Source organism: Hypomesus nipponensis, chromosome 17, assembly GCF_054491055.1.
Source record: "Hypomesus nipponensis isolate SF chromosome 17, ASM5449105v1, whole genome shotgun sequence".
NCBI lineage: Eukaryota > Metazoa > Chordata > Actinopteri > Osmeriformes > Osmeridae > Hypomesus > Hypomesus nipponensis.
The window spans coordinates 10578709-10600951 of record NC_140377.1 but is presented as its reverse complement, the minus strand read 5'-3'; the positions used below and the strand labels follow the sequence as shown (position 1 = coordinate 10600951).

Here is a 22243-nt window from a genome sequence, read left to right as displayed (position 1 = left end):
CACACGTGTGCGGTACTAGTTAAGTAACTTAAGAATAAGATCTATCTCTAGATTCAACTCAATGTAGGCCTACTTTAATTCAAATTTGTACATTTCATTAATCTTTTTACAAAAAAATATAAATTAAATGTTTTACTAAAACAATACTGCATTTCCATCTGACAATAACAGTTCAATTCACTCAAGCCAAATATAAATTTTACAAAGAATTACAGATTTTATCATATGGCTTTTTGCAAAATAGCATGGTGTCAATTTCATTCTCAAGGAAAAAAAAAAGTAATCTGTTCTAATACACTGATGAAGGGGGTTGGTGCTTTGTGTCGTGGGGAATCTCCCAGGGTTTCTGGACAGAGACGTCATATTCGCTCTTACACTCTGATTCACAAAGCTGCAAGAGAGTACAGTAGAGTGTTGAGTAGGCACGCATCAAATCAAGCAGAGATCTGCACATCCAAGGATCAAAGACAGGATACCTTCATCAGGCTAACGGTAAGCAGCAGACTTAGCATGTGTAATTATTTTTCTATCATAATAATTTATTTGACTATTTAGATTTTAATATGTTCATGTACTTTCATCTGTTTATGTGCAATTGCATTAGTCTTTCTCAATTTTAAATGACAGAGGCAAAGAGCATGTTTTTTTGTTCGATGCAACTCAGAATAATAGATTCAGACTCTCAAGGTCTTGTTGTTAAAAAAAAGTATTTGCATTATAATTTCATCCTAGTTAAGTTGCATTGCCCTTTCACAAATGTCCATTGATAAAATATATTTAGCAATTCAAAAGTCAGTTTCTCAGTCCATTGCTATGTCCCATAATCAACATCAGAAAATGCTACTGACATTAGATAACACACTCAAGTGAGTTTTCAGCTGGGTGCTTTGCCACACACACCTTGTCGGTTTCACCCACCTTGTCGTTTTTTTTGTTTGTTATCTTACAGCTAAAGACACGTGTCTGTTTTATTTATTGTCACTTTGTTTTCCTTACATGCTACAGCACCCCTCAGGCATCAAGGACCATGGCACTTTCAGGGATGTTGAGAGATGAGGACATCAAGGCTGCAGTCCAGGCTTGTCAAGGTGAGACAGGAACCACTCACACAAACACACATGCACACATAAGCATAATCATGAATGCACGCAATAGAACACCAACACAGATAGATCCACTCCCAGTCTCATGAGGTTATTTACCTGTTTGGTGGGGGAAGGGTGTATCCAGGTAACCAAGCAGCCAGAGGGCTAGGGAGAAGTTACTACCCAGATACCACAGTGTTTATGGCGAGTTCTCAGGAGAAGACCAAATCACGCAAACTATGCAGACTTCACAGCCCACCAGCACTTAATTATTTATCTCCATGCATTACATCTGCTTCAGAGGGCAGCCAAAGCACACCATCTAGAAGGAACCCAAATGTCAAGTGTATGTTCACTTTAATTCAGAACACCATCACCTTTTATCCTTGTTTGTTTAATTACAGCATTTATTACATGATTACTGTGCACTCCTTGTTTAAGCAAAATAGCTGAGGAGATGTCATGCTGTGAGTGACACTGCAAGTAAATAGTGAATGCATGAATTTGTAAGTCAGATCTTCACAGTCTCATTCACATGTCAATGGATTGCCTGAGGTATGGTGTGTTTGCTGGAGTGTTCAGATTGCCTAATGTAAAGTAGTTTTACAATGTTGATGGACTCAGTGACAGTAAAATGCTGGGGGTGGTGTATTGGTAAATGTCAGTAGTAGTAAAATGAAAGTCACTTGAGCGCATGAGTAAATGTGACATTTCTCTATTCATCTCTCTACTCCTTCTGTGTTCCATTCTCATGCTTTCACTCTCCCCACACATCTTTCATTCACTCTCCCTCTCTCCCCCACAGCTCCAGGCACATTCGACTACAAGGCATTCTTTGCACAAGTAGGTCTGAGCGACATGCCTGAGGTTGATGGCCAGAAAGTGTTCACAGTCCTGGACCAGGACCAGAGTGGATACATAGAGGAGGAGGAGCTAAAGTAAGATTTGACCCAAATGAAGCTGAGGGTCATGGTTGTGGACGTGACAATAGGTGCGTTCGACATCGGCTGCGGCTGCATGAAACGACCGTCGTTGTTCTCGCCAGGCACAGAAAGCTTAATAGTTATTTTGGTAACCGAAATCTTCCATATGCACTTACCATAGCTTACTGTCAACTTTATATTCAAACAAAATGCCACAAAATTCACACTGCCTTCAATTTATCATCCGTGTAGAAATGTGGCCTGTGTTTTATATGTTCATCCTACAAAACAAATGCCTATTAATGGATATAACGTGATCTAACAAGACTTGGTAATAATGTAGCCTAATAATTAAAGCTTGAGAACTGTGTCAAAAATATACTTTATTGAACATTTGCCTTTGAAAGGGGAATATTCACAGAACCATGTAGGCTACAAGGCGTTTTCATCAGATATAAGTGGGGGTGAAACATAATCACTGAGGACCTTCATTGTCCCACAAAAGCAGTCTGGCTTGATGACACAATCAAAAAAGAATAATGGGTGTGTTTAACAAAAGCTTCTGAAGGCAAGACTAATATTATTTAAATATATATAATTTCCTATTGTGGTTAACAGTTAAAGTATTAATCTTCGTATTTGCTCCAGATAGACATGTCAACAATCTATGCTCACGCTTAACATAATATATTTGCCATCATGTCATGAACGTTTTTACGAAAAATCAAATCTGTTTTAAAATAACGGGAATAAACTATATTAACAACATTTCATGTATGTGTGACAACGATTTGCTAAACTTGCTACAACAAGGCAGGCAACTCAAGCCATTTCTCCCTGTGCTCATTCAATATAAGTCTATGGCTCATTCAGCTCAATGTAAATCGGCTATCGGCCAATGTGAACTATCGTGCTCGTGCCCTGTTAGTATCCGCGAGCACATTTGCAGGCAACTTTTATTGACGTAGGCAAATAAATGGGGTGCTAGTTTACCCATTTCGGATTGGTTTCAAACTAAGCAAAAATCTGGAAAAATTATTCTATAAAAAAGCTAGTAGTATGAGCCACGTTCGAGAATCGAACAAACATTATTGGGGGAGATAGTTTTGTAAATGTTGACTGGAGTTAATAAAATAAAAACGACCGGAAGAGTCGGAAACCTAACCGTAAATGCAATACCACCTACATCCACCAGGTCCGTTGCTTCAAGCCGAGGGGCGAGGGGTGGGGGTCTGAGTTAAACCCGCTCTGTGCAGTCGAACATTGCAGCTTCTCGTGGTTTGCTGCGTTGACTTCAGTCATGGCCGATCAAGCGCTGTCTACTTTATCGTTGACGAACTGCATGGTCGCGAATTCAATTGCTTTCGCATCAGAACTTGCACGAACCAATGCACTGACATTTTTCATTATATTATGTATTGGTCCATGTTAAACTCTTTCTCATATCTGCAGATTGATATTACAACCAGAACCAGAAGATCAATTAAACTTAGTATTTCCGTTAGTGAAGAGGCGGACTAAAACCCTTTCTTCAACAATAGTAGGCTTTCGCAGTCTGTCAATAAAGGCATAGGCCTATATTGAATTAAATTGTACTGTTTGGTCCGGATTTGAGCAATGCCGAAACTGAAGTTGTCAGAATAAATACAAATCACACGTCAAAGTTGACGTGTGTGAGTCTGAGCAATCATGAATGTCGTCATTAGAACCCGTGCAGTTGCTCTTGAGAAAATGTACTCGGCCACACAGCCAGCAACCGCAGTTCTCAAATCGATCTCATGGTACTTTGATGGATACGTCACAGTGACCTAGCCTCGGCGCCGTCTCAAGTCGGACAAAAAGTCTAACCAGCATTCAGTGCTTCATGTCAGCCAGCTGCAGCAGCACCGCCGGGTCTACATGAAGTCAAAGACACCTATTGTGATTACATCACCATGAACTATGAGACAACTTTGACATAAAGAAATGAAATCGGGCAAAAAGATGTTCATTATTAATAATTTGAGTTCTCTGCCACATTTGTAAGATTTTTCCTACAGAACTTCTCCTCGGGAGCCAGGGAACTCACTGTGACTGAGACCAAGACCCTGCTGTCAGCGGGAGACAGAGATGGGGATGGCAAGATCGGAATGGAAGGTACATTTACGTTCCCCCATTGTCATCAGAACCAACTGCAAGAGATTGAACAGCATTACGATATACTGTATCTCATTCAAGCAAATTAAATGTATAAACATGATAAAAACTTGGTGTACACATGGTGTACACATTAAATGTGTCAAAGGTGTAAAGAAGGGCGCCTGTAAGCCTGGTTAAAGTGTGTGTTGTGCCTCTCAAAGCCTAATGTCATCTTCATTCTATTGTTCTTTTTCCAGAGTTCTGCGCTTTGCTGAAATAAAGGTTCCCTTCTCATCATGGTTGTCTATTTTTCTTCTGTAACCTTTTACAATGTAACAATTTGTAACCTGTTACAATGTAACCTTTTACAATGTATGGAACCCCAAACACCTCTCTTGTTGAATGGAAGGCTTACCAACAGTAAATACTTGACTGACACTGTCTCTGGTTTGGTGTTTTGGAGCACTAGTCCCTAGGCAAACATAATTATCGATTTAGATGCATTTTATTGAACGTTTGATCAATTAAGCAACTGGAATAATTTAATAAAATTTTGAGAAACCCCTAACGTCTCTTACTTTTTATTCACACTGTAAAAATGAAATTATTAATTAGATATTAAATTGACACAATAGGTTCTCTTTGTTCTCTGTGTACAAGAGGAGATACTCTGAATGTGATGGTATAAGCAAACTGCCCATAGGCAGTCATGCTGCATTTATCACGGCAGCAGCTAGTGAGATGCTCTGGCTTCATTTGAATGAAGCACGCAATCACAGACAGTGCCAAGGCCCTCCAAATGCCAGCGAGTGAATCAGAGAACGGTATTAATACTCTGCGCAGCAGTGAATCACACAAGTACTATGATAGTAAGATATCATGATGACAGTTGGATGAGCCCTCAAAAATCACTTTGTTTACATTTAATGCCATGTTAATTCAGCCTTTTCTATGACTTAATGTATGCAGGAGTACACAACTAACCTTTTGTATTTGTAGAGTGTCTGCAGATAACATAGACTCATCAGAAATGCATTACTTTTCTAGCAATAAATGTGACATACAGTACTTACTGTACATGGGATATATACTGCCTTCTGCTGGAGAGGTATCAAGTCGGATCGGTCGGATTTAGTTCTGATAGCTATGATCAATCAGTGGCGGACTCAGGCTATCTGAGGGCCAAGGGCGAAACAAATGAAAAGAGCACCGGCTGCGTAAGGTGGGGGCACAGGGGCGTTGCTAGATATAAAGCTCTACTGGGGCACAGGCCCCTCATTAGAGCGACTCATCTTTTTTTCCCCAAGCTTCCTGCGTACAAGAAGTGTGCAATATAATGGACTATACAAACTTCCCTTGCTTAACCCACTATATGTACAGGTCAGGGACGTAAGTTTGATATCAGCTTGGGATATCAATAGTAATGCAAGTGTGTGGAGCGCAAAAGGCAGTTTGTTTTACCAATAATTCCCCCCCCCCACTACCAATAAAGACGAACTATTCAGACCAATTCAATTGAATATATTAATTAAATTGTAGATATGTCAAAAGTTAGAACCGGCCAACCAATCGCTTTAGTTTGCTTTGCACTCACTGCAAGGCCATAGCTAAGTTGTTAACTTGAGAACAAATAAACAGCTAGTGTTCTGGTGACATTGCGTAAAACGCTGCATGGAAGAACTGACACTGGAGTATGGCCATCAGTTTTAGGAACCAGCCAATGCTGGTCTAGTTCACACACATAAATAGGCTTCCTGTAGGATTCTTTCCATTGCCTAAGTAAGGACATGGATCATGTACTAAGATTACCAGGCGATCAGCTTTGATGAGAAAAACATTTAGCTGCATTTGCACTACAGATGCTAAGGTGGGCCTATTGAACAAGGCAACAATTGCATGCATGCATGGTTGATCCCGGAGTAATTTACACACATGAATTTCTGCAACCCCATCAAAGACTGCAGTCCTGGTGTTCTCCCGTTAACATGTTAATTTATCTGGCAAATTAATTCGAACGAACTTTTCTCATCCTGACAACATGCCAAAAGATATGATTTATATCACGAAGGTACATTCAATTGTCTGTATATTGAAATAATAAATACAACTCAATAAACAGCGTTAGTAGCCTATCAGCAGTAGAATGTTATCGTATTCCCTAGAAACAGAAACCTAATCTACAGTGACTGCTGTATAGGGGTAATGGCCTATGTGCCTAAAATACTTTTAAATATTTTGAACATTTTTATCTCTGGGGTTAAATGACATCTCAAAAACAACAAATGTTAAATATTTTTGAACGCCACAAATCATTTATGAATAGATGGCCAATGAAGTCACTCCACTTAGATTACATGGTGTCTAACATGTCAATAAACCCTAACACATGAGATTTTGAGCATACTCATTTGTTAAACTAAATATAGTTTAAGACTACTAGACACATTTTTTGAAAACCGTTGCATCTTGCTAGGCTACTTGATACTGAACTCTAGTCTCTGTAAATGGTGTGGCTAGAGTATATATAAGCCAAAGAAAAGAGCTAAGGCAACCACTCGAGTCCAACTTCCCGGTTTTCACTCGCCTCAACGCAGAGCAAAGGTGAGTGGAATACCCGGCTCCCTGGGTTCGTGGGCGGAGGGCGCGAGTCGTTGATTGATTGCAGGTGCTTGGCGTTTAATGAAGATTCATTGAAACGACATTCCCTTGGAATATATCTGACTAGTGAATATGGAATCAGAATGGTTTTGGACAACCGGACAACTAAGTCAAAGTGGAAAGTAGAGAAATACATTGGAGGCCGTTTATTTTTTTTACTAGGCCTAGACAAAGCATCATTCCTGGATTCTTCTTTTTGTTTTGCCAGTATTTCAAATGAGGAATCGTTAAGTCAAGTTGTAAAGTTGTCAAGATGCCTTCTGTAACTTGTAGCCTATATGGGGCTTTGAATATGGAAGCAGCATCACTTAATTGTTTTTCGTAAGGAGTATTCCTTGGAAAAAGTTGTTGAAATTAACTTTAGCCTCCCTGCAAATGGAGTAGAGTGGTGTGGAGCTTTTCAGTTGTAGGTTCTAAGCTTGGTAACGAATAATTGATGAATGGTTGATTTTAAATTTTTTATTCTATGTATCTGGAATTTGCTGATGCAAAATTTAGCAGCGTTTGAAATCCACTAACTTTACCCCAGTTTACCCCATAGTATAATCCAGTTACTGAAAATAAGAAAGTACATTTAGGCAATTAAAGCTGTGTGAAGGCTGACTTTAGGACCAGCAGTAACCTACCTCAAGGAGTCTATTCTGGAAGGGAAATTCCATCATTTGCATATCTTACAGATTATTTACTATAAATTAAGCCTGTCCACATTGACATCCATGTTTAATTTTTAGATAGAAGAAATGGCCTTCGCAGGACTTCTCAGTGATGCTGATATTAAAGCAGCCCTAGATGGTTGCTCAGGTAAGTCTTAATGCTGGATTCTTAATGTCCCATTCTAGAATCATTCTCTCTCTTTCTCCGTTTCTCAGTAAAGGAATAAAGAATCAAATCATGAGAAATTCCTATTGCTATAAAACTAGGAATGCTGCAGATAGCTACAAGTGCCACCACTAATACCCCTCCTTTTCTCTTCCCTCATCTGACAGCTGTCGACAGCTTTAGCTACAAGACCTTCTTTGCCAAGGTTGGGCTTTCTGCCAAATCAGCTGATGATGTCAAGAAGGCTTTCTTCATCATTGACCAGGACAAGAGTGGCTTCATTGAGGAGGATGAGCTCAAGTATGAATCTTTGGCTATTATCAAATGATCTATTATTTCATTACTGACAACTGAGTAGATGGATCCATGGATCAAGTCCATCTACTACATCTCTGAACCTTGGATATTTAGGTCTTTCTATGGTCTAAACCTCTAAGATTTCCATCCAAAATGTAATTCAGCTTACCACATCAAAACCCCAATATGTATGAGATGGATGATGCTCTTGTCCCAGGGGAAACTAGCCCAACCATCCTCTCTCTCTTTCCACTCAGGCTGTTCCTGCAGAACTTCTCTGCTGGTGCCAGAGCCCTCTCTGAAAAGGAGACCAAGGACTTCCTTAATGCTGGTGATGCGGATGGTGATGGCATGATTGGAGTTGATGGTAAGATCAATCTCAGGAAAGCTTTCCTCAAGTCATTGGATAGTTCTGAACTGTATTTTTTTATTAGGTACTGAATCAGGTGGTTCTGCATAATTCACCTTAATCAGTCATATTTTGGTATTTTAAAAAGTGAGTTTAGAATTAGAGGGTCCTCTGAGCTTGGCATAGTTGGCTTATTTACATAATTGTTAGAAAAAACATGACAAATCACAATATTGTGATCAATTTTTTTTTATTAAGTAACTTTTTACTTTTAAACTCACAAAAGGTAATTGTGGACATGTTTCCTAGTACTGTTGTGTGTGTGTGTGTATATATAAATCTGAGTTTATAGTCTCCATTTCAATACGTTGTGCACAAAACTAATGGTAGTTTCATTCTATTTACTTTCAGAGTTTGCTTCCCTTGTAAAGGCATAAATTTCCATTGACTACGTCTACCACATTTCATGGAACCACAACTAACAAGAGTCACTCACTTTTAGTTGAATTCATATTTTTTATATGTTATTTATTAACAGCCAACAGACTATTTCTCAACGTTTAGCACAATTTCTCCATAGTGAATTGTGACAAGTTTTGCTAAAAAAATGGCTTGTATGAATTGTACAATGTTCTATCTGCACTTTTGAGGAAGAGTGAAAAACCAGGAATAAATACTCTTTTGGTCTAAAAAATTGTATTTTAGGTTTTCCTGTCTGTGTTCATTTTGTAACTTGGATAGAGGCATGACATTCAGCACACCCAACATTCGTGCATACCTGAATGTATGGTGGCAAGAGTAGAACACAGCACCTGTTCGAATCATGCCCTGATAGGAGGGAAGACCCGCAGGAGCTGGGCCAGGTCCTGGCACATGCATACTGAGGGAGTCCCTTTGGGCTTGGCCCTGGATACTCCTGAGGGATTTGCAAGGGATTGCTTTCATATGCTCAATTAGTTCCCAGGTCTGCTCCAAGATTCTCTGGATGACGCTTTAGTCAATGGGGCAAAGTAGTGAAGCAAACTGACACTGCAGTGGGAACTATGAATAGGCCACATTGCATCAGCTGGATATTTCATTCTAGCAAATAGCATTACTAGGAAGGGGGTGTTAAATACAAAGTCTACTTGGCTGTGGAATTTTCCAAACTTGGCTTATTAATGAAGACACAACAAGACTTGTTTCATGAAGTATTTCTTTAACAAATATGTAATATTGAAAATTATTGCAGCCTGGTTTTGTTTGACAGTCACAGCTTGAAGCTGTGGGGAAACAAATGTCCATGTCACAAACTGCATAACTAAGCAAAGCCAGTCTGGCAAAATGCAGTTAGTTGTAAACATTGTATCAAATTACAGAATTGCACGGTTCAACCCATTAATTGTCTCGACACAGAAGCGCTTGTGACAGCACCACAGAATCTCCACCGACAGCACTCTGTCACTCTCCCTCCCTCCCTCCCTCCCTCGGACCCCCCCCCCCCCCCCCCACCACACACACACACACACACACACACACACACACTTAAGGGCCGGTGCTGCCACCTGCAGGAGAAATAACGTAAAAGAGACTGGTCTACCGCATTGAATAGATTTTTTCGGACACTTAAAAAAAAAAAAAAAAACAAGGTTCGAACAACTTAAGAGGATTTCTGTAATAGTTGCTTTACACTGTCAAACGTTATACAAACTCTGATCTCTACGCATGTTAGCCTATTTTGTCTCACTCTAGTGCTCAAGTGGTCTGTGAATATTTAGAAAAGATATGCAGCTTGGTGTTAGAAATACATTTGTGATAATGTCATGCAGACTTTTAGGTCCAGAAGGCCAAAGTAGGCAGCCCATAAGTAGCGTAGGACTGCTGTTATTATAGAGAAGGCAAACACACTGCAGCTGCAAACGAAAATAGATTAAGTTTAACATTAATCTGTCAGCCTCCTTAAAAATGAAGTAGTGGTAAAAACAGTTTGGAAATAGCCGATGTAATAGTGTGCACAAATGCAACAATAAGAGGTATTAAAAGCACATATTCTACCAAGGTCGTATCAAGTCGATTATTAAACCACGCCGAAGTCCATTCTTATATCCATATGCGCTTGTCAAAAATGTGTTCCGTCAGCAACCGACGATTTCATCCATATCAGCAGTGTATATTCTTAGCATTGGGCGATATTAAGGACTTTTTCGAGCGCACCTTTTAAGCATCTTCATTTACGAAACTTAAAATAGACTAGTCCCTGTCTACTGAGGCACTTTCCCAACCCCCCCCCCCCCCCCCCCCATCCGTCCGCTCTCGGTGTCGATTACATTATGCCTCAAATGTCTTTAGAGTGAAAGTATAAAAGGTCAGCAATCTCAACGGATAGATCACTGCAGTCGCTCGACGTCTTCTGTATCATCTGGAACCACCCAAGACATCAGAGGTGAGTTTCACGGAGGACGCCTTACCCTGGATCCTGTGAAGTTTCAGTATCAACGTTCATCTCAATCTTTTGCACAAATGCATTTAACGTTGGACTGACAGATGATAAAACATGAGATTTTCTTTCTCGGATTGAAATGAAACCTGACACGAAATGGATTAGTTGTCAGACAGCAACTGAGGAAACTTGAAAATCTTAAATGGGATTGGAAATGCAACATCCATATTTCAATTTGCACGTGGAGAGGATTCATTATCTTATGTAAAATTGCGGCATGCAATACGTGGTACCTTTATACAACTAGAAACAGTTCTAGCGAAATTAGTCATATTATTTGAAGTTCTCGGAGGAAATATATTGACTATATATGGCGTGTATTTTTACAATTCATACATAATGCTGTGGGCAAATTAACTGGACGTGGACATATAACCTACTATAGCCAACCAGACTGCAGTTATTTTGAGTTCAACTAATAATTTCATAGTTTATAGGGCCTAAATGATTTAGCCTATTATTAAACATTATTCGACATCAAACAACCGTGTACAGTGGGCCAAATTACTAATAACTTTCTTATCTATAGCTCAAAATGGCATTCGCTGGAGTATTGAAGGATGCTGACATCGCTGCAGCCCTGGACGGATGCAAAGGTAACCATTCAAGTCTCGTTCACAGCTCTCAACTTTTAAAACAGAATTACAAGAACATTGCAAAGTGTATCCATAATGCAACTTTGAGGACATTTAGGCCTAAATACTGTGAATTTAGGCACATTCTGTTTCGCTCAAGTAATTTTAAACGGTACTTCACAGCCGCTGATTCCTTCAACTACAAGACCTTTTTCGCAAAGGTTGGGCTGAGCGCTAAGTCCCCAGAAGACATCAAGAAGGCTTTCTTCATCATTGATCAGGACAAGAGTGGCTTCATTGAGGAGGATGAGCTCAAGTAAGGGCTGAGTCGACGAATCTTCACACGACCAATTAAAGATAAGACAGGACAGACAGAGGGAGGGGAGTCACACACACACAGAGAGAAAGAGAGAGAGAGAGAGAGAGAGAGAGAGAGAGAGAGAGAGAGTTTGAGAGAGACAAGGAGAGACAGACAGAGAGACAGAGCGACACATAGAGAGAGACAGAGAGACAGAGCGACAGAGAGACAGAGACATATATACAGCAGTAACGAGTAGGCTAAAAGTATTATTGTTTGCTTGGCCCTATAGGCTTTTCCTTCAGACCTTCTCCGCCGGTGCACGCGCACTGACTGACGCCGAGACCAAGGCTTTCCTCAAGGCTGGTGACGCTGACGGTGACGGCATGATTGGAGTTGATGGTACGATTTTTCTTACGTTAACAGTATATATATATATATATATGGAGAGACAGAGAGAGAGAAAAATGACATTATGGCCTACTTAACCTCGCATTTTCTGTTTTTACAGAGTTCGCTGTCTTGGTTAAGGCATAATTTGCAACTGACCAACACCACTTGCTCTGAAGGAACAACATTGCCCACGATCTCCCCTTTTCATCTGAATATAAATAATTTTTATACATTTGCTTATACGAGAAGTCTCCTCCATGCGGCACACTGTCAAAAATGATTAATGTGAATGTATAGCGCGGTTGTGTTCATGTCTTAAATATGAATTTTGCTTACTGTAAAATCAATGATGCACTTTTCGGGAATGAACGATAAAAGAATAACTATTCTTTTGCAGTAGCCTACGCTGTCGTTGCTTTATTTATTAGTTCAAAAGTAAAACATGTAGACATGCATAAACAATAGGTAGGCCTAAAAAAGCCTACCTGCCATTTTGTTAACAGCCTATGGTCGACATGAATTAAAACCTACATTGTTCCTAGTTCATAACAAGACAAAATAGAAAGAAATAGAATAGACATAGAAAGAAATAAACAAGAACCAATGTGGTAGCTAAAGCCTACAATACCTATTCCAAAACACAGCTAACTACCCCCCCCCCCCACACACACGCACGCACGCACGCGCGCGCGCACACACACACACACACACACACAGTGTCTATGATTGTATATTTCATATCTGGTGACTAAAAGCACTCCATTGTAATAAGTATAATGAGTATAATTAATAATATTTTCCCAAAAATGGTGGCATTATGGTAGCCTGCCTGCCATACCAATTTAGCCCCGCCCCCCAAAAAATGGTCGGGAAGTTGGGTCTGGGATCGCTCGGATTGTGAAAAAGCATGTCCGAACAGGAGTTGTTCCGAGCATTCAAATTGTCAGGGCGGGCTTTATACGATGATGGACAGATGATCAATACGTAATCAGCCACGTAACCAAAGAGCGTTTGGGTTGAATTCGTTTTCAACAAACAACATAGGCCTACTACGTTGCTCTGATTAGTTGTAGGTATATCCAATTGAGCGAAGAGGCTTTTTTTTTACGAGTTCGGTTGAAACACGCCCCATACTCACAGCCCAACGGAGCGGTTTCAGACTCATTCTGACTAGAATTAAGTATGACAACGTCAGGTTTGGCATATGGGAGTTCAAACAGCACACGCCCAGTGAACGCATGTGTCGACGTTAAGGAACCACTAGGTGGTGGCAAACACAAAGACACCTGAGTCCAGGATAACTTTACTCAATTATTCAATAGCAAATGCCCTAAACTGAGTATTGATAAACAGTTATTAAGGAACACAAATGTCAGTTCAGATTCTTACAGATTATAAAATCCGTTTTGGCCGTTTTTAAAAACACAAACCCCTTGGTTTAGGCCCTATCCTCTATTCCGATGTAGTGCAGCATCACCAACACTCTTTCATCAACGCTGTATTTTCCCAAAAAAGCAAATACACTGCCCTTATGAACATTGTGGTGTTTCGTCGTTGCAGCAGAGAATTTCGATTGTAAAGAAAATTAGCAAATGTAAATGAATAAATTATTGCGACGTAACCGTATAAGCGGCGTGGTATCAGCATGGCGCATGACATCACTGCCCGTGGGTAAGACGCACCGCACCGCTCGATCCGGTGTCCTCAGTCTCTCTTTCACATATATCTAGGGACAGCCTATTGAGTTTCTCTCTATATTGAAGCTGGAGCCTTATCCCAAAGGAGAGATGTCGGCATCGGACTTTGACACTTATAGGTCGAAGGATGCTCGTTTGAAAATCCAATTTACCTCTAGCTTTCCAAAGGTCAGGTGAACTGGACCTGCCAGCCTGCTGAGACCGCCTGCATTAATAATTGGTTAAATTCTGAAAAGAAAAGACACGTCTATTCTTGCGTAAAATGCATTTTTAAATGACGGATATTGTTAGCCACCACTGGTCACACCAAAATAGCTTATATGGTGCCCTAATAATAACTGGTTTGTGTTGACACATGTGCAAGGAAAGAGGACTGCGAGGTGGTGAACTTAATTAGTACTATGCGTTTTTCCGTGTTTCTATGAGTCCATGGACCAAGTAATGCTGTGAAGGAAAGGACGCCATGCAGATGGTATTACCTTAGTCTGCGCCACGTGAGCACGCATCCTACATGAGCCTGCGGTTTTTAATTTAATTGTTATAAGGTGGCTCACGATTGTTGTGTCTGTCTGTCTGTCTGTCTGTCTGTCTGTCACTGCCTATGTGGGTGTACTAGGATTTCCTCTTATCAGATTGCGGTTTCGGTGACAGTCTGGTTGAACTGAGAGGAGAGAACAACCATAAGAAATTCCCTTCAAAAGTTGTTATTCTGCAAATTGATGACAACATAGAGTTGATATTGTATGTTCAACGTTCATGCATAACCCACTCAACACATGCAAACAGAAAGCATATTCAACGTTGTCCTTGACCAATGGTGAGTAATAACTTTCCCTCAGACCTGCCGCAGTATACACTCTCATAGGGATCTGCTCAGTGACCTCACCACTGACATACCCATTTATTAGCGTGTCAGAGACACTTGGGGGTATGACTATGTCCTCTAAAGGCCCTGTAACCCTGGGCTACAGACATAATGTCCCTTACTGTATTTCAGAACTTAAATACCATTGTAAGGAACTGCCAAGATAAGTATTGTTCTGAATGGACCACTTGTCAAACGCTATAGACAACAATGATTCCACAGGGGTATTGCTAATTTCCTTGCTATAAGGTATGAGGAGTATGACCTCAATTCAAGATGTGTTTGCTTCTCATCCCAAACCAACCTTAATTCAAACAAGGGCGCAATAGTAGGTGCTGGTGAACTCAAATGACTATCCATTATGCAGCATCATCTGTGGGAAACAGTGACAAGAGAAAATGACCTCTAATCCCTGAATCAGCAGGATGACAGACTGATATTAGCTCAATATTTACCTCCATCTGCAATGTGGTGGGAGACAAGAAGGTCAAATTGACATCATGACAGTGTATAATCTAGGGCTCCACTTGTGAGTTTGCGTGTGTGTGCATCTGCTGGGGTTAAATTAGATTTGGGAGTGGATAATCTGACTCCATCTGTTGTGAGGCGGGTCGGACCAAAAGAATGGGGAATTAAATTTGGGCAGTTTGCATGAATGAGGGCAAATGTGACATATTCTTTGTGGAAGATTTAGTAGGTTCAATCTGGGACCATCTTGCAGCGAATGTGTGCGGTTCAATACTCTCTTGACTTCTTCATCACTGATTGTGATTTCACATTGTCCAGGGGAAAATCTCAAAAATATATTTACATTTTAATAACTGTTGGTACATTTTCCATGTTTTCACTTTAGGCGTAGCCTATAATATATTTATTGACTTAATGTCGAGTTTTACATAACCTGGCATTTATAAGAGGTAAATGATAAAGAAGCACTGGCGTTATAGGGAGGTTGGGCAGGGTGTGTGTCTGTGTGTGTGAGTGTGTGTGTGTGTGTGTGTGTGTGAGAGAGAGAGAGATAGAGAGAGCATATTTAGTATCTTTGCGCTTATACTGTATTATATTTTGAGGGGAGGGGAAGAGGAGGGTTGAATTGGGGGGATGATTTGGTAGAACAATGCACTTGTTACTTAATTTGCCATTTACAAGGGCGTTAGGCTATAGATGTCCCCAGTCCTGCCTATCTTACTTGGGCGTTATAAATAGTAAAGGTTAATTAGTTAGGTACGAAATTCGATCAGGGGCGGGCAGTTAGAATTTGATACAAAGACAGGTAACTCAAGCAATCCCTATTGTCACCACAATCAGACCTATATAAATCCGCCTTGACGGACAGCAGTCACCACATAGCCTTACTTCTCTTTTTGAACACCAGCCTTACTTCTCTTTTTGAACACCAGCCGGGCGAGAACCTCTAAGCGGTAAGTTTGCAGGTCTGCAGGACGCTTTCTCCGTTACTTTGACATAGCATTTGCTTTGTTGGTTGGCTTCTCTCCCATGGTTCATTTGCATGCTTATTTTAAATGTACTATCTCTCGGTTCACATCTGCATTTAAGACAGTTGAATGGATTATTTTACATCCTTTCAAAAAACAGGACACGAGATGTGCTGTCTGTATCGCATAGCCTACCGAGCCCTACACTGCACGCTATGTAGGGTACTTAGGGTTTATGAGAAGTTGTCCCGATGTAGTTAATTGAGTGTAAAACTTAGGTAGGCTAGGCTACATTAATTATTATCTATTTTCGGACAGCAGAAATTGTATTATTTTACTCACTAAATTTGCTTTCAGATTACGATTAGAACTATCGTTTTGGAAATTTAGCGTTAGAAAGGCATGTGCCAGAGACTGGTAACGTAAAGTTGAAGCACTCGTTAATGGCACTCACAGCCTTTAGGATATCATCTCCAATCCTACCCGTCAACGTGTTCAGTGTGTGTATTATCACAAGCATTACTGTTGTATAGACTGCCTATAGCACAAAGTGTTAATAATTTACAATCGTTGTTCCTTTGACAGGATTAAAATGTCTCTCACATCTATCCTTTCCGCTGATGCAATCGAGAATGCACTCAAGGACTGCCAAGGTATCATCTTCCATTTATATCATTATTGCTTTCTTCATTAGTTTTGTGATTAGTGATAGGCCTAAGGTTTACGTCTGTAACACAAAACAATCTCAGACTACTGAAAGAATTGTGACACAAGAATTTATATAATTTATAAATATATGGAAGAAGGTGGCAGTCTAAGCAAGTTTCTTATTCTTACCTGCTGTGCAGGTGCATTCGCGCAGGTCCATAGACCTTAGAACTTTACTGCTCATGAAACCTCCAAACACGAGCATGTTTGAAAAACAGCCTACAACATTTTTAACGCCTCACTTTACCTTTTCTCAGCACCGGACTCCTTCAACTCCAAGAAGTTCTTCCAGCTGTGTGGTCTCAGCAAGAAGAGCCCTCAGGATGTGAAGAATGTTTTCGGCATCCTTGACAACGATGCAAGTGGCTTTATTGAGGAAGAGGAACTCAAGTGAGTAAACTAAGCTACATGCAGCAAAACTACATACCTTTGTAGACAGATTGTGAAGTAGTGGAGTTTCATCTAGTCGCTGAGGAGGAAAGATAGCTTATATCATTTTCCGAATGCCAACATTGAGCTTAATAGGCTACAAAATGACATGTTGTCATTGGTCAGTTGAGCCTCATGTCTTTTGTTGATAATATTACAGTTACCTTTTTAAATATGTGGGAATACCCTTGCTGAATGGTTGACTGTATTAAATTAGACTACATTCTAGGATGAAGTCAAAATAGCCCATGGCATTAGAGTCAGATTTCATTGTCAGTTTGAAAGTTTTGGTCTTTCACCACTGAGCAGCAGAATATTTGCTTGGTTACTCACTTGTCATGAGACTTTTCGGAGAGCTAATCAACCTGTTAGCTGTGTGGGCTGACAGATTATTGTTTCCATGGAGTCTTAAGTTATTGTGTGTGTGTGTGTCAGGTTCTTCCTTCAGAGGTTCTCTCCTGGGGCTCGTGTTCTGACTGACAAAGAAACCAAGGCCTTCCTGTGCGCAGCTGACGATGACAGTGATGGCAAGATCGGAGTAGATGGTGAGTGGAATATTGATCACACAAAGCATACAATTCAATTTCAATTCAATTCAATATGTATTTGTCATTGTCATAGAAAAACAACCAAATTCTGTTTAGAGCATTTAAACATTGCATAGTTTTGACATAGGAAGTGCAATACAAAAGTGCAATATCCCTCCAACTTACCTCCAACCTTCAGTGTCTATTGTAATAATGACATGGCTGGACCGGGCTATGTATCCTAACCATGCAGTCCCACTCAGACAAAAATGAAGGAGAGGATAATGGTAATGAGGATGGTGGCAGTGATGATGTCAATGAATGTGGTTTGATCATTTGAAAGTTGATAGTTCAGGTATCAAGCTGGTTGGATTCCAGAGACAAATGAGATTTAGACCATACAGCAGAAACTGATGATCGTTTTCAGAAGCTTGTTTGGTTGTGGTAATGCAGATTACCAATCAGCCGTAGTCTAATGTAGTCTTGTTTACCTGTTGGAGTATCTTGACTGTGTGTTGTTCTGTCCTACAGAGTTCCAGGCCATGGTCCTGTCCTAAATAACTGGACCCCACTCCTCCATCTCTTAATCTTACTTCAGCACTAGCACTTAGTACATAGTTTTCCACACTCCATCTGCTTAGAAACATGTATTATTTTCTTTCTCCTTTTTTTTTGAAAGTCGCTGGTCTACAGACACCCACACATTCACAAAGTTTTACATTTTTGTTTTGCATATGTTTTAGAAAGTCTAAGTAGCTACATTTCCCAAAATGTACCTCAAACTAAATTACTGAAAATAAACAAATAAAATCCATGTTCAATTTCTCCTGCTTGTTATTCTCTGTACGTTTGACCTGGCCAATCAAGAATACAACAACGTTCTTCAACAATGCCACAGTCAGGACCAACAAGCCATAACACCGTTACACAAGATTTCCTGGACTACAGTAAATCTTTCTCAGACTTCCATTGCGTAACAGTCCCAACACATAATTCCTGACGTGGTGACATTTTGGAAGTGACCTCCAGGTCAAAATAATCTGAATCAATGCTGAGAACGTGAAAGGAAGCTGCACATAATTAATTTAACACAGACTCTTACAGTATCTGTGCTTTTATGTGATGTATTATCTGTGTGTGTGTGTCTGTGTCTGTGTCTGTGTCTGTGTCTGAGTAAGAGAGAGAGCAGAGGGGAACACACTGAAATGCATTGGAACTAGACGGTTAGGTTAGGAAGGTGACCTTGATGAACACCTGAATGTCCTCATGGCTAGATTAAGTGACACCTGACATCAGCTTTGTAAATAAACCTGCTTGAACCTTAGTGCTATCTGGCCAGGAAGATAGACACTCCTGAGGATATACTGTATATCATGTAGTGTGTGAGACGGGGAGGAAAGCACACCCAGCAGAATGCTAGCTTGAGACACACCAAGATTCCAAGAGTAGTCTACATTTTCAATTATGCTCACTTTTATCTCAATGTGGTAGAACAAAAATGAACACAATACAAGTATATATAACTTATAAATGTCCAATTTAACAACACACTCAGCTAAATGTAAAAGCTGCTGTTTGTGCATGTCACTACATTGTTTCCAAGAACCCAGACACACAGAGACACAGATTTTCAAAGTCTGACCCACTGTTAATAAGAGTTATAGAGTATAAGAGTAATATGAGTTTTACTTCAGACTTTGGACTTTTTGAAAGAGGTGTTTTTAATTAATTACCCATTTGTCATCTGAAAGCTAGACATAACCTTGTCATGAGTGCAATAGTTCCAATTTGGGCACAGCATTCCTGTCTCTAACAAAAAAGAGCAATACAACCTAAATGTTAAAGAATTTGTTTCATGTAATATCACATGATAAGTTTAACATGATGAGTTACTGGTGGCTCTGAGCAGGTAACAATGATGCTGGCTCAGACATTATTCAGTAGACAGTTTCAGCCTTTACACCTCTGAGCAGCTACACCCCCCCTCCTCCTCAACAAGACAGTCAAGTACAGAGTCCTTTGTATTACAAGGGAAGAACCTTAGTATTTGCTCCAACACCTGGATATTAAAAAAAGGAACCGGGTCATTATAGGATTGTAAGGACTACAGACCACACCCTGTGAAGTCCCATGAAGGATTAGCACAGGCGCCAGTTTTGATCAGAATTCCCCAGTAGTTGAAAGACAATTGGTGTTTGTCCGTGTGTGTTGTGAGTACACCTGTATTGCTGGATGGTGTATTACAATTTCATCAACAACTCAATTCCCCTTTTGAAAAATATGACTTTGTAGACCTGGTACAGAACAAAGAATGTAGTAAGGTATAACATTCTGAATGAGGAAATTACCTCACTAAAGTCATTTAATGTCCCTGATGTCTTTCTTGAATAGTTCAGGATAGCTAGGTTAAAGTTTCTGAGGACACACAGTGCCACAATGCCAATCTCTGCATGACATCCTCCATTCAAGTCCAGCAGCTGTTGTACACAAAATATAGTTAATCCCAATATAGATTACGGAAATTACACTACACTGAACTCTAATTAAAGTGCAATAATGGTACAAAGCCAGATGTTTTTACAGTGCATTCTGGTGTCAGGTTTTTATTAAAATAACCAACATGGGTACATAGCAGATCGACAGTGTTGCATCACCAGAACATAGCAGGTTATGCTCCGAATGATCTCAGAGAGTTTCAGGAATTACTTGAACAATGGACTGTGCCATGTAACTGTTCTCCAGGATCAGAGATCATACACGCATGCGAATACAAAAACATGCAAGCACACGCACACTCAAGGCCATATGGCCATAATCAGCTATCAGACTTTAGAGCGCTGACCGTAAGTCCTCGTTGCTGTGGATGCTGGCAGATTTTCAGGCAGTAGGGAGCAGAGGTAGGGAGAGGTGGGGAGGGGAGGGGGGGGGCGTGGGACAAGGCTGGGGAAGCCAGTGGGTAACCCAAGTCGAGGGGACACAATGGAGCCATGACCCTGGTAGGGTCAGCAGCCGTGGCTGGTAAACAGGAAAGAAACGTGAGCCAACCGGCCTGCGCTGACGGCTGGGGGGACTGTAGAACAAGATAATGTGACGAGCAGATTATCAGGATCCAAGGGCAGGGTGGTGGAGAGATGCTGCTGTGGCGTAGCCGCGCGACGCTGTGCTCAGATTGAGGCAGCGCAAACAGGAGAGAACGGGAGCGTCAGCAAGCAGATCGGTTGCAAATACCAAGGTTGAATGATGTTCTTCGTATTATGTTCTTCCAATGGTGGATCAGCATTTTGTCTCAGGGAAGTCCACAAGTCATAATAGCTATCTGACACACATGACTTAGACTGTATTTATCAGTTGCCCTTATGTTGCAAATACGTGATATGACAAAATGGCTGCAGTAACACGTCGGGATGTTTATTATGATGTTTTAGACCGGTCTGTCTTGACTCACAGAAAAAGAGGCCACAAGCTTGGAAAATGTTGACAATTTTGTGCCATGGCTGAATCTCTGATTACATCACTGGATAGGTCAACTGGGGCTTTTGTGCTGTGGACAGGCTGAAATTGTCGCGATGTCTGTGCGGCACTTTGTTGTAGCTGGACTCAAGGGATTTGCCTCAAGACCAAGACAACTGACACATGGCAGTGAAATTAGTATTTCTACAGTGAAATGTCCAGATTGAGACAGAGATATGAATGGAGAGGTAATACACCAAAGCTCTGCAGATGGAAGAAGTCCAGGGGGCTCTTTGTTGAGTTAGCCCTGCTGTTTCTATGTGCCATGATTTGGCACAGAATACCAAGATTTAGTTACCCAGTGAGTTCTGCCAAGTGTTTTTATTTCCATTATGCCAGTCAATGTCAAAATGTAAACACATTACAGTGGAAGAGACTGTGGTATCTCTGCACATTGGAGATATCGCCATGTTAGACTAATAATGTATTTTTTTAGAATCATATTTGTCAGTTGAGTCTCGCAGGTCATCTTGATAAAATGTGGTAGGACTACACTACACTACACTACACCACTCCCCCACCCCCCACTCTCCACCCCATGTTTCAATTTTTTCTCTTGTTCGCTCTCTCTCTCTTTCTCTCTCTCACTTTGCGGTTCAATAATTGATGCCAAGCCTTCATTGTCACCAAAAAACTAAGAAGGAGTGTCAGGCTCACCTTACCTATTAAGTCTGTCTGAAACTTTAATGTGCACCCCATCCTCTGCTGATAACAAATTGATGTGTTTGGGGTGGAGAAGGGATGTGGAGGGGCAGATGTAGGCTGTGGGAGGTTGTAGGGTGGTCGCTCAAGATTCAGATTTGGAGTCTGTAGGATGTCATGAAAAAAAAAACTGCTGTTCTATTTGTGTTTTCATCCCTGTGTTGGTTTCTGACTAGTCACACTGTCTTCTTCCTCTTTTCCGTTATCTGATAGTCTGAACACAGGAGGACGTCATAAAAGTTTTAACCGAATGCGTTTGGGAAGACTGAATGGGCCAAGTAAGCTTTCGTGCAGGAAAACAATTCATAATGCAGGGGCTGACAGCACTGTCTCTGTTCTCACACATGCTGTATCCCCCAGCTCTCTGTTATGATG

The 22243-nt window shown here is 40.6% G+C and overlaps 4 protein-coding genes across 5 annotated transcripts; all 4 read left to right on the top strand.

Moving 5' to 3' along the window:
* The first annotated feature begins 1027 nt into the window (after positions 1–1027).
* On the top strand, positions 1028–4682 carry pvalb5 (parvalbumin 5). Its single transcript, XM_084677060.1, has 4 exons — positions 1028–1088; positions 1891–2023; positions 4035–4144; positions 4384–4682. Exons 1-4 carry the CDS (start codon positions 1028–1030, stop codon positions 4404–4406), a joined length of 327 nt encoding a protein of 108 aa, XP_084533186.1. The 3' UTR covers positions 4407–4682.
* Positions 4683–6643: 1961 nt separating this feature from the next.
* On the top strand, positions 6644–8953 carry LOC146253515 (parvalbumin beta 3-like). Of its 2 annotated transcripts, none has more exons than XM_084677056.1 (5): positions 6644–6727; positions 7516–7585; positions 7771–7903; positions 8158–8267; positions 8661–8953. In XM_084677056.1, exons 2-5 carry the CDS (start codon positions 7525–7527, stop codon positions 8684–8686), a joined length of 330 nt encoding a protein of 109 aa, XP_084533182.1. In that variant the 5' UTR covers positions 6644–6727; positions 7516–7524; the 3' UTR covers positions 8687–8953. The 2 variants fall into 2 exon arrangements, with proteins under 2 accessions (XP_084533182.1, XP_084533184.1); XM_084677058.1 differs by lacking the exon at positions 6644–6727 and adding an exon at positions 7087–7190.
* Positions 8954–10534: 1581 nt separating this feature from the next.
* On the top strand, positions 10535–12393 carry LOC146253514 (parvalbumin beta 3). The gene is made up of 5 exons (XM_084677055.1): positions 10535–10671; positions 11258–11324; positions 11487–11619; positions 11894–12003; positions 12113–12393. Exons 2-5 carry the CDS (start codon positions 11264–11266, stop codon positions 12136–12138), a joined length of 330 nt encoding a protein of 109 aa, XP_084533181.1. The 5' UTR covers positions 10535–10671; positions 11258–11263; the 3' UTR covers positions 12139–12393.
* A 3422-nt stretch (positions 12394–15815) lies between these two features.
* Positions 15816–18470, top strand: pvalb8 (parvalbumin 8). The gene is made up of 5 exons (XM_084677059.1): positions 15816–15977; positions 16578–16645; positions 16958–17090; positions 17565–17674; positions 18188–18470. Exons 2-5 carry the CDS (start codon positions 16585–16587, stop codon positions 18211–18213), a joined length of 330 nt encoding a protein of 109 aa, XP_084533185.1. The 5' UTR covers positions 15816–15977; positions 16578–16584; the 3' UTR covers positions 18214–18470.
* Positions 18471–22243: the final 3773 nt, after the last annotated feature.

What these genes read in the sequence shown, in the direction of transcription:
- pvalb5 (XM_084677060.1), top strand. Translation starts at nt 1,028, where the DNA reads ATGGCACTTTCAGGGATGTTGAGAGATGAGGACATCAAGGCTGCAGTC. An exon ending in ATAGAGGAGGAGGAGCTAAA is followed by an intron (nt 2,024 to 4,034) that starts GTAAGATTTGAC and finishes CACATTTGTAAG; the next exon opens with ATTTTTCCTACAGAACTTCT. An exon ending in TGGCAAGATCGGAATGGAAG is followed by an intron (nt 4,145 to 4,383) that starts GTACATTTACGT and finishes TTCTTTTTCCAG; the next exon opens with AGTTCTGCGCTTTGCTGAAA.
- LOC146253515 (XM_084677056.1), top strand. Translation starts at nt 7,525, where the DNA reads ATGGCCTTCGCAGGACTTCTCAGTGATGCTGATATTAAAGCAGCCCTA. An exon ending in AGCCCTAGATGGTTGCTCAG is followed by an intron (nt 7,586 to 7,770) that starts GTAAGTCTTAAT and finishes CTCATCTGACAG; the next exon opens with CTGTCGACAGCTTTAGCTAC. An exon ending in ATTGAGGAGGATGAGCTCAA is followed by an intron (nt 7,904 to 8,157) that starts GTATGAATCTTT and finishes CTTTCCACTCAG; the next exon opens with GCTGTTCCTGCAGAACTTCT.
- LOC146253514 (XM_084677055.1), top strand. Translation starts at nt 11,264, where the DNA reads ATGGCATTCGCTGGAGTATTGAAGGATGCTGACATCGCTGCAGCCCTG. An exon ending in ATTGAGGAGGATGAGCTCAA is followed by an intron (nt 11,620 to 11,893) that starts GTAAGGGCTGAG and finishes TTGGCCCTATAG; the next exon opens with GCTTTTCCTTCAGACCTTCT. An exon ending in CGGCATGATTGGAGTTGATG is followed by an intron (nt 12,004 to 12,112) that starts GTACGATTTTTC and finishes CTGTTTTTACAG; the next exon opens with AGTTCGCTGTCTTGGTTAAG.
- pvalb8 (XM_084677059.1), top strand. Translation starts at nt 16,585, where the DNA reads ATGTCTCTCACATCTATCCTTTCCGCTGATGCAATCGAGAATGCACTC. An exon ending in TGCACTCAAGGACTGCCAAG is followed by an intron (nt 16,646 to 16,957) that starts GTATCATCTTCC and finishes ACCTTTTCTCAG; the next exon opens with CACCGGACTCCTTCAACTCC. An exon ending in ATTGAGGAAGAGGAACTCAA is followed by an intron (nt 17,091 to 17,564) that starts GTGAGTAAACTA and finishes TGTGTGTGTCAG; the next exon opens with GTTCTTCCTTCAGAGGTTCT.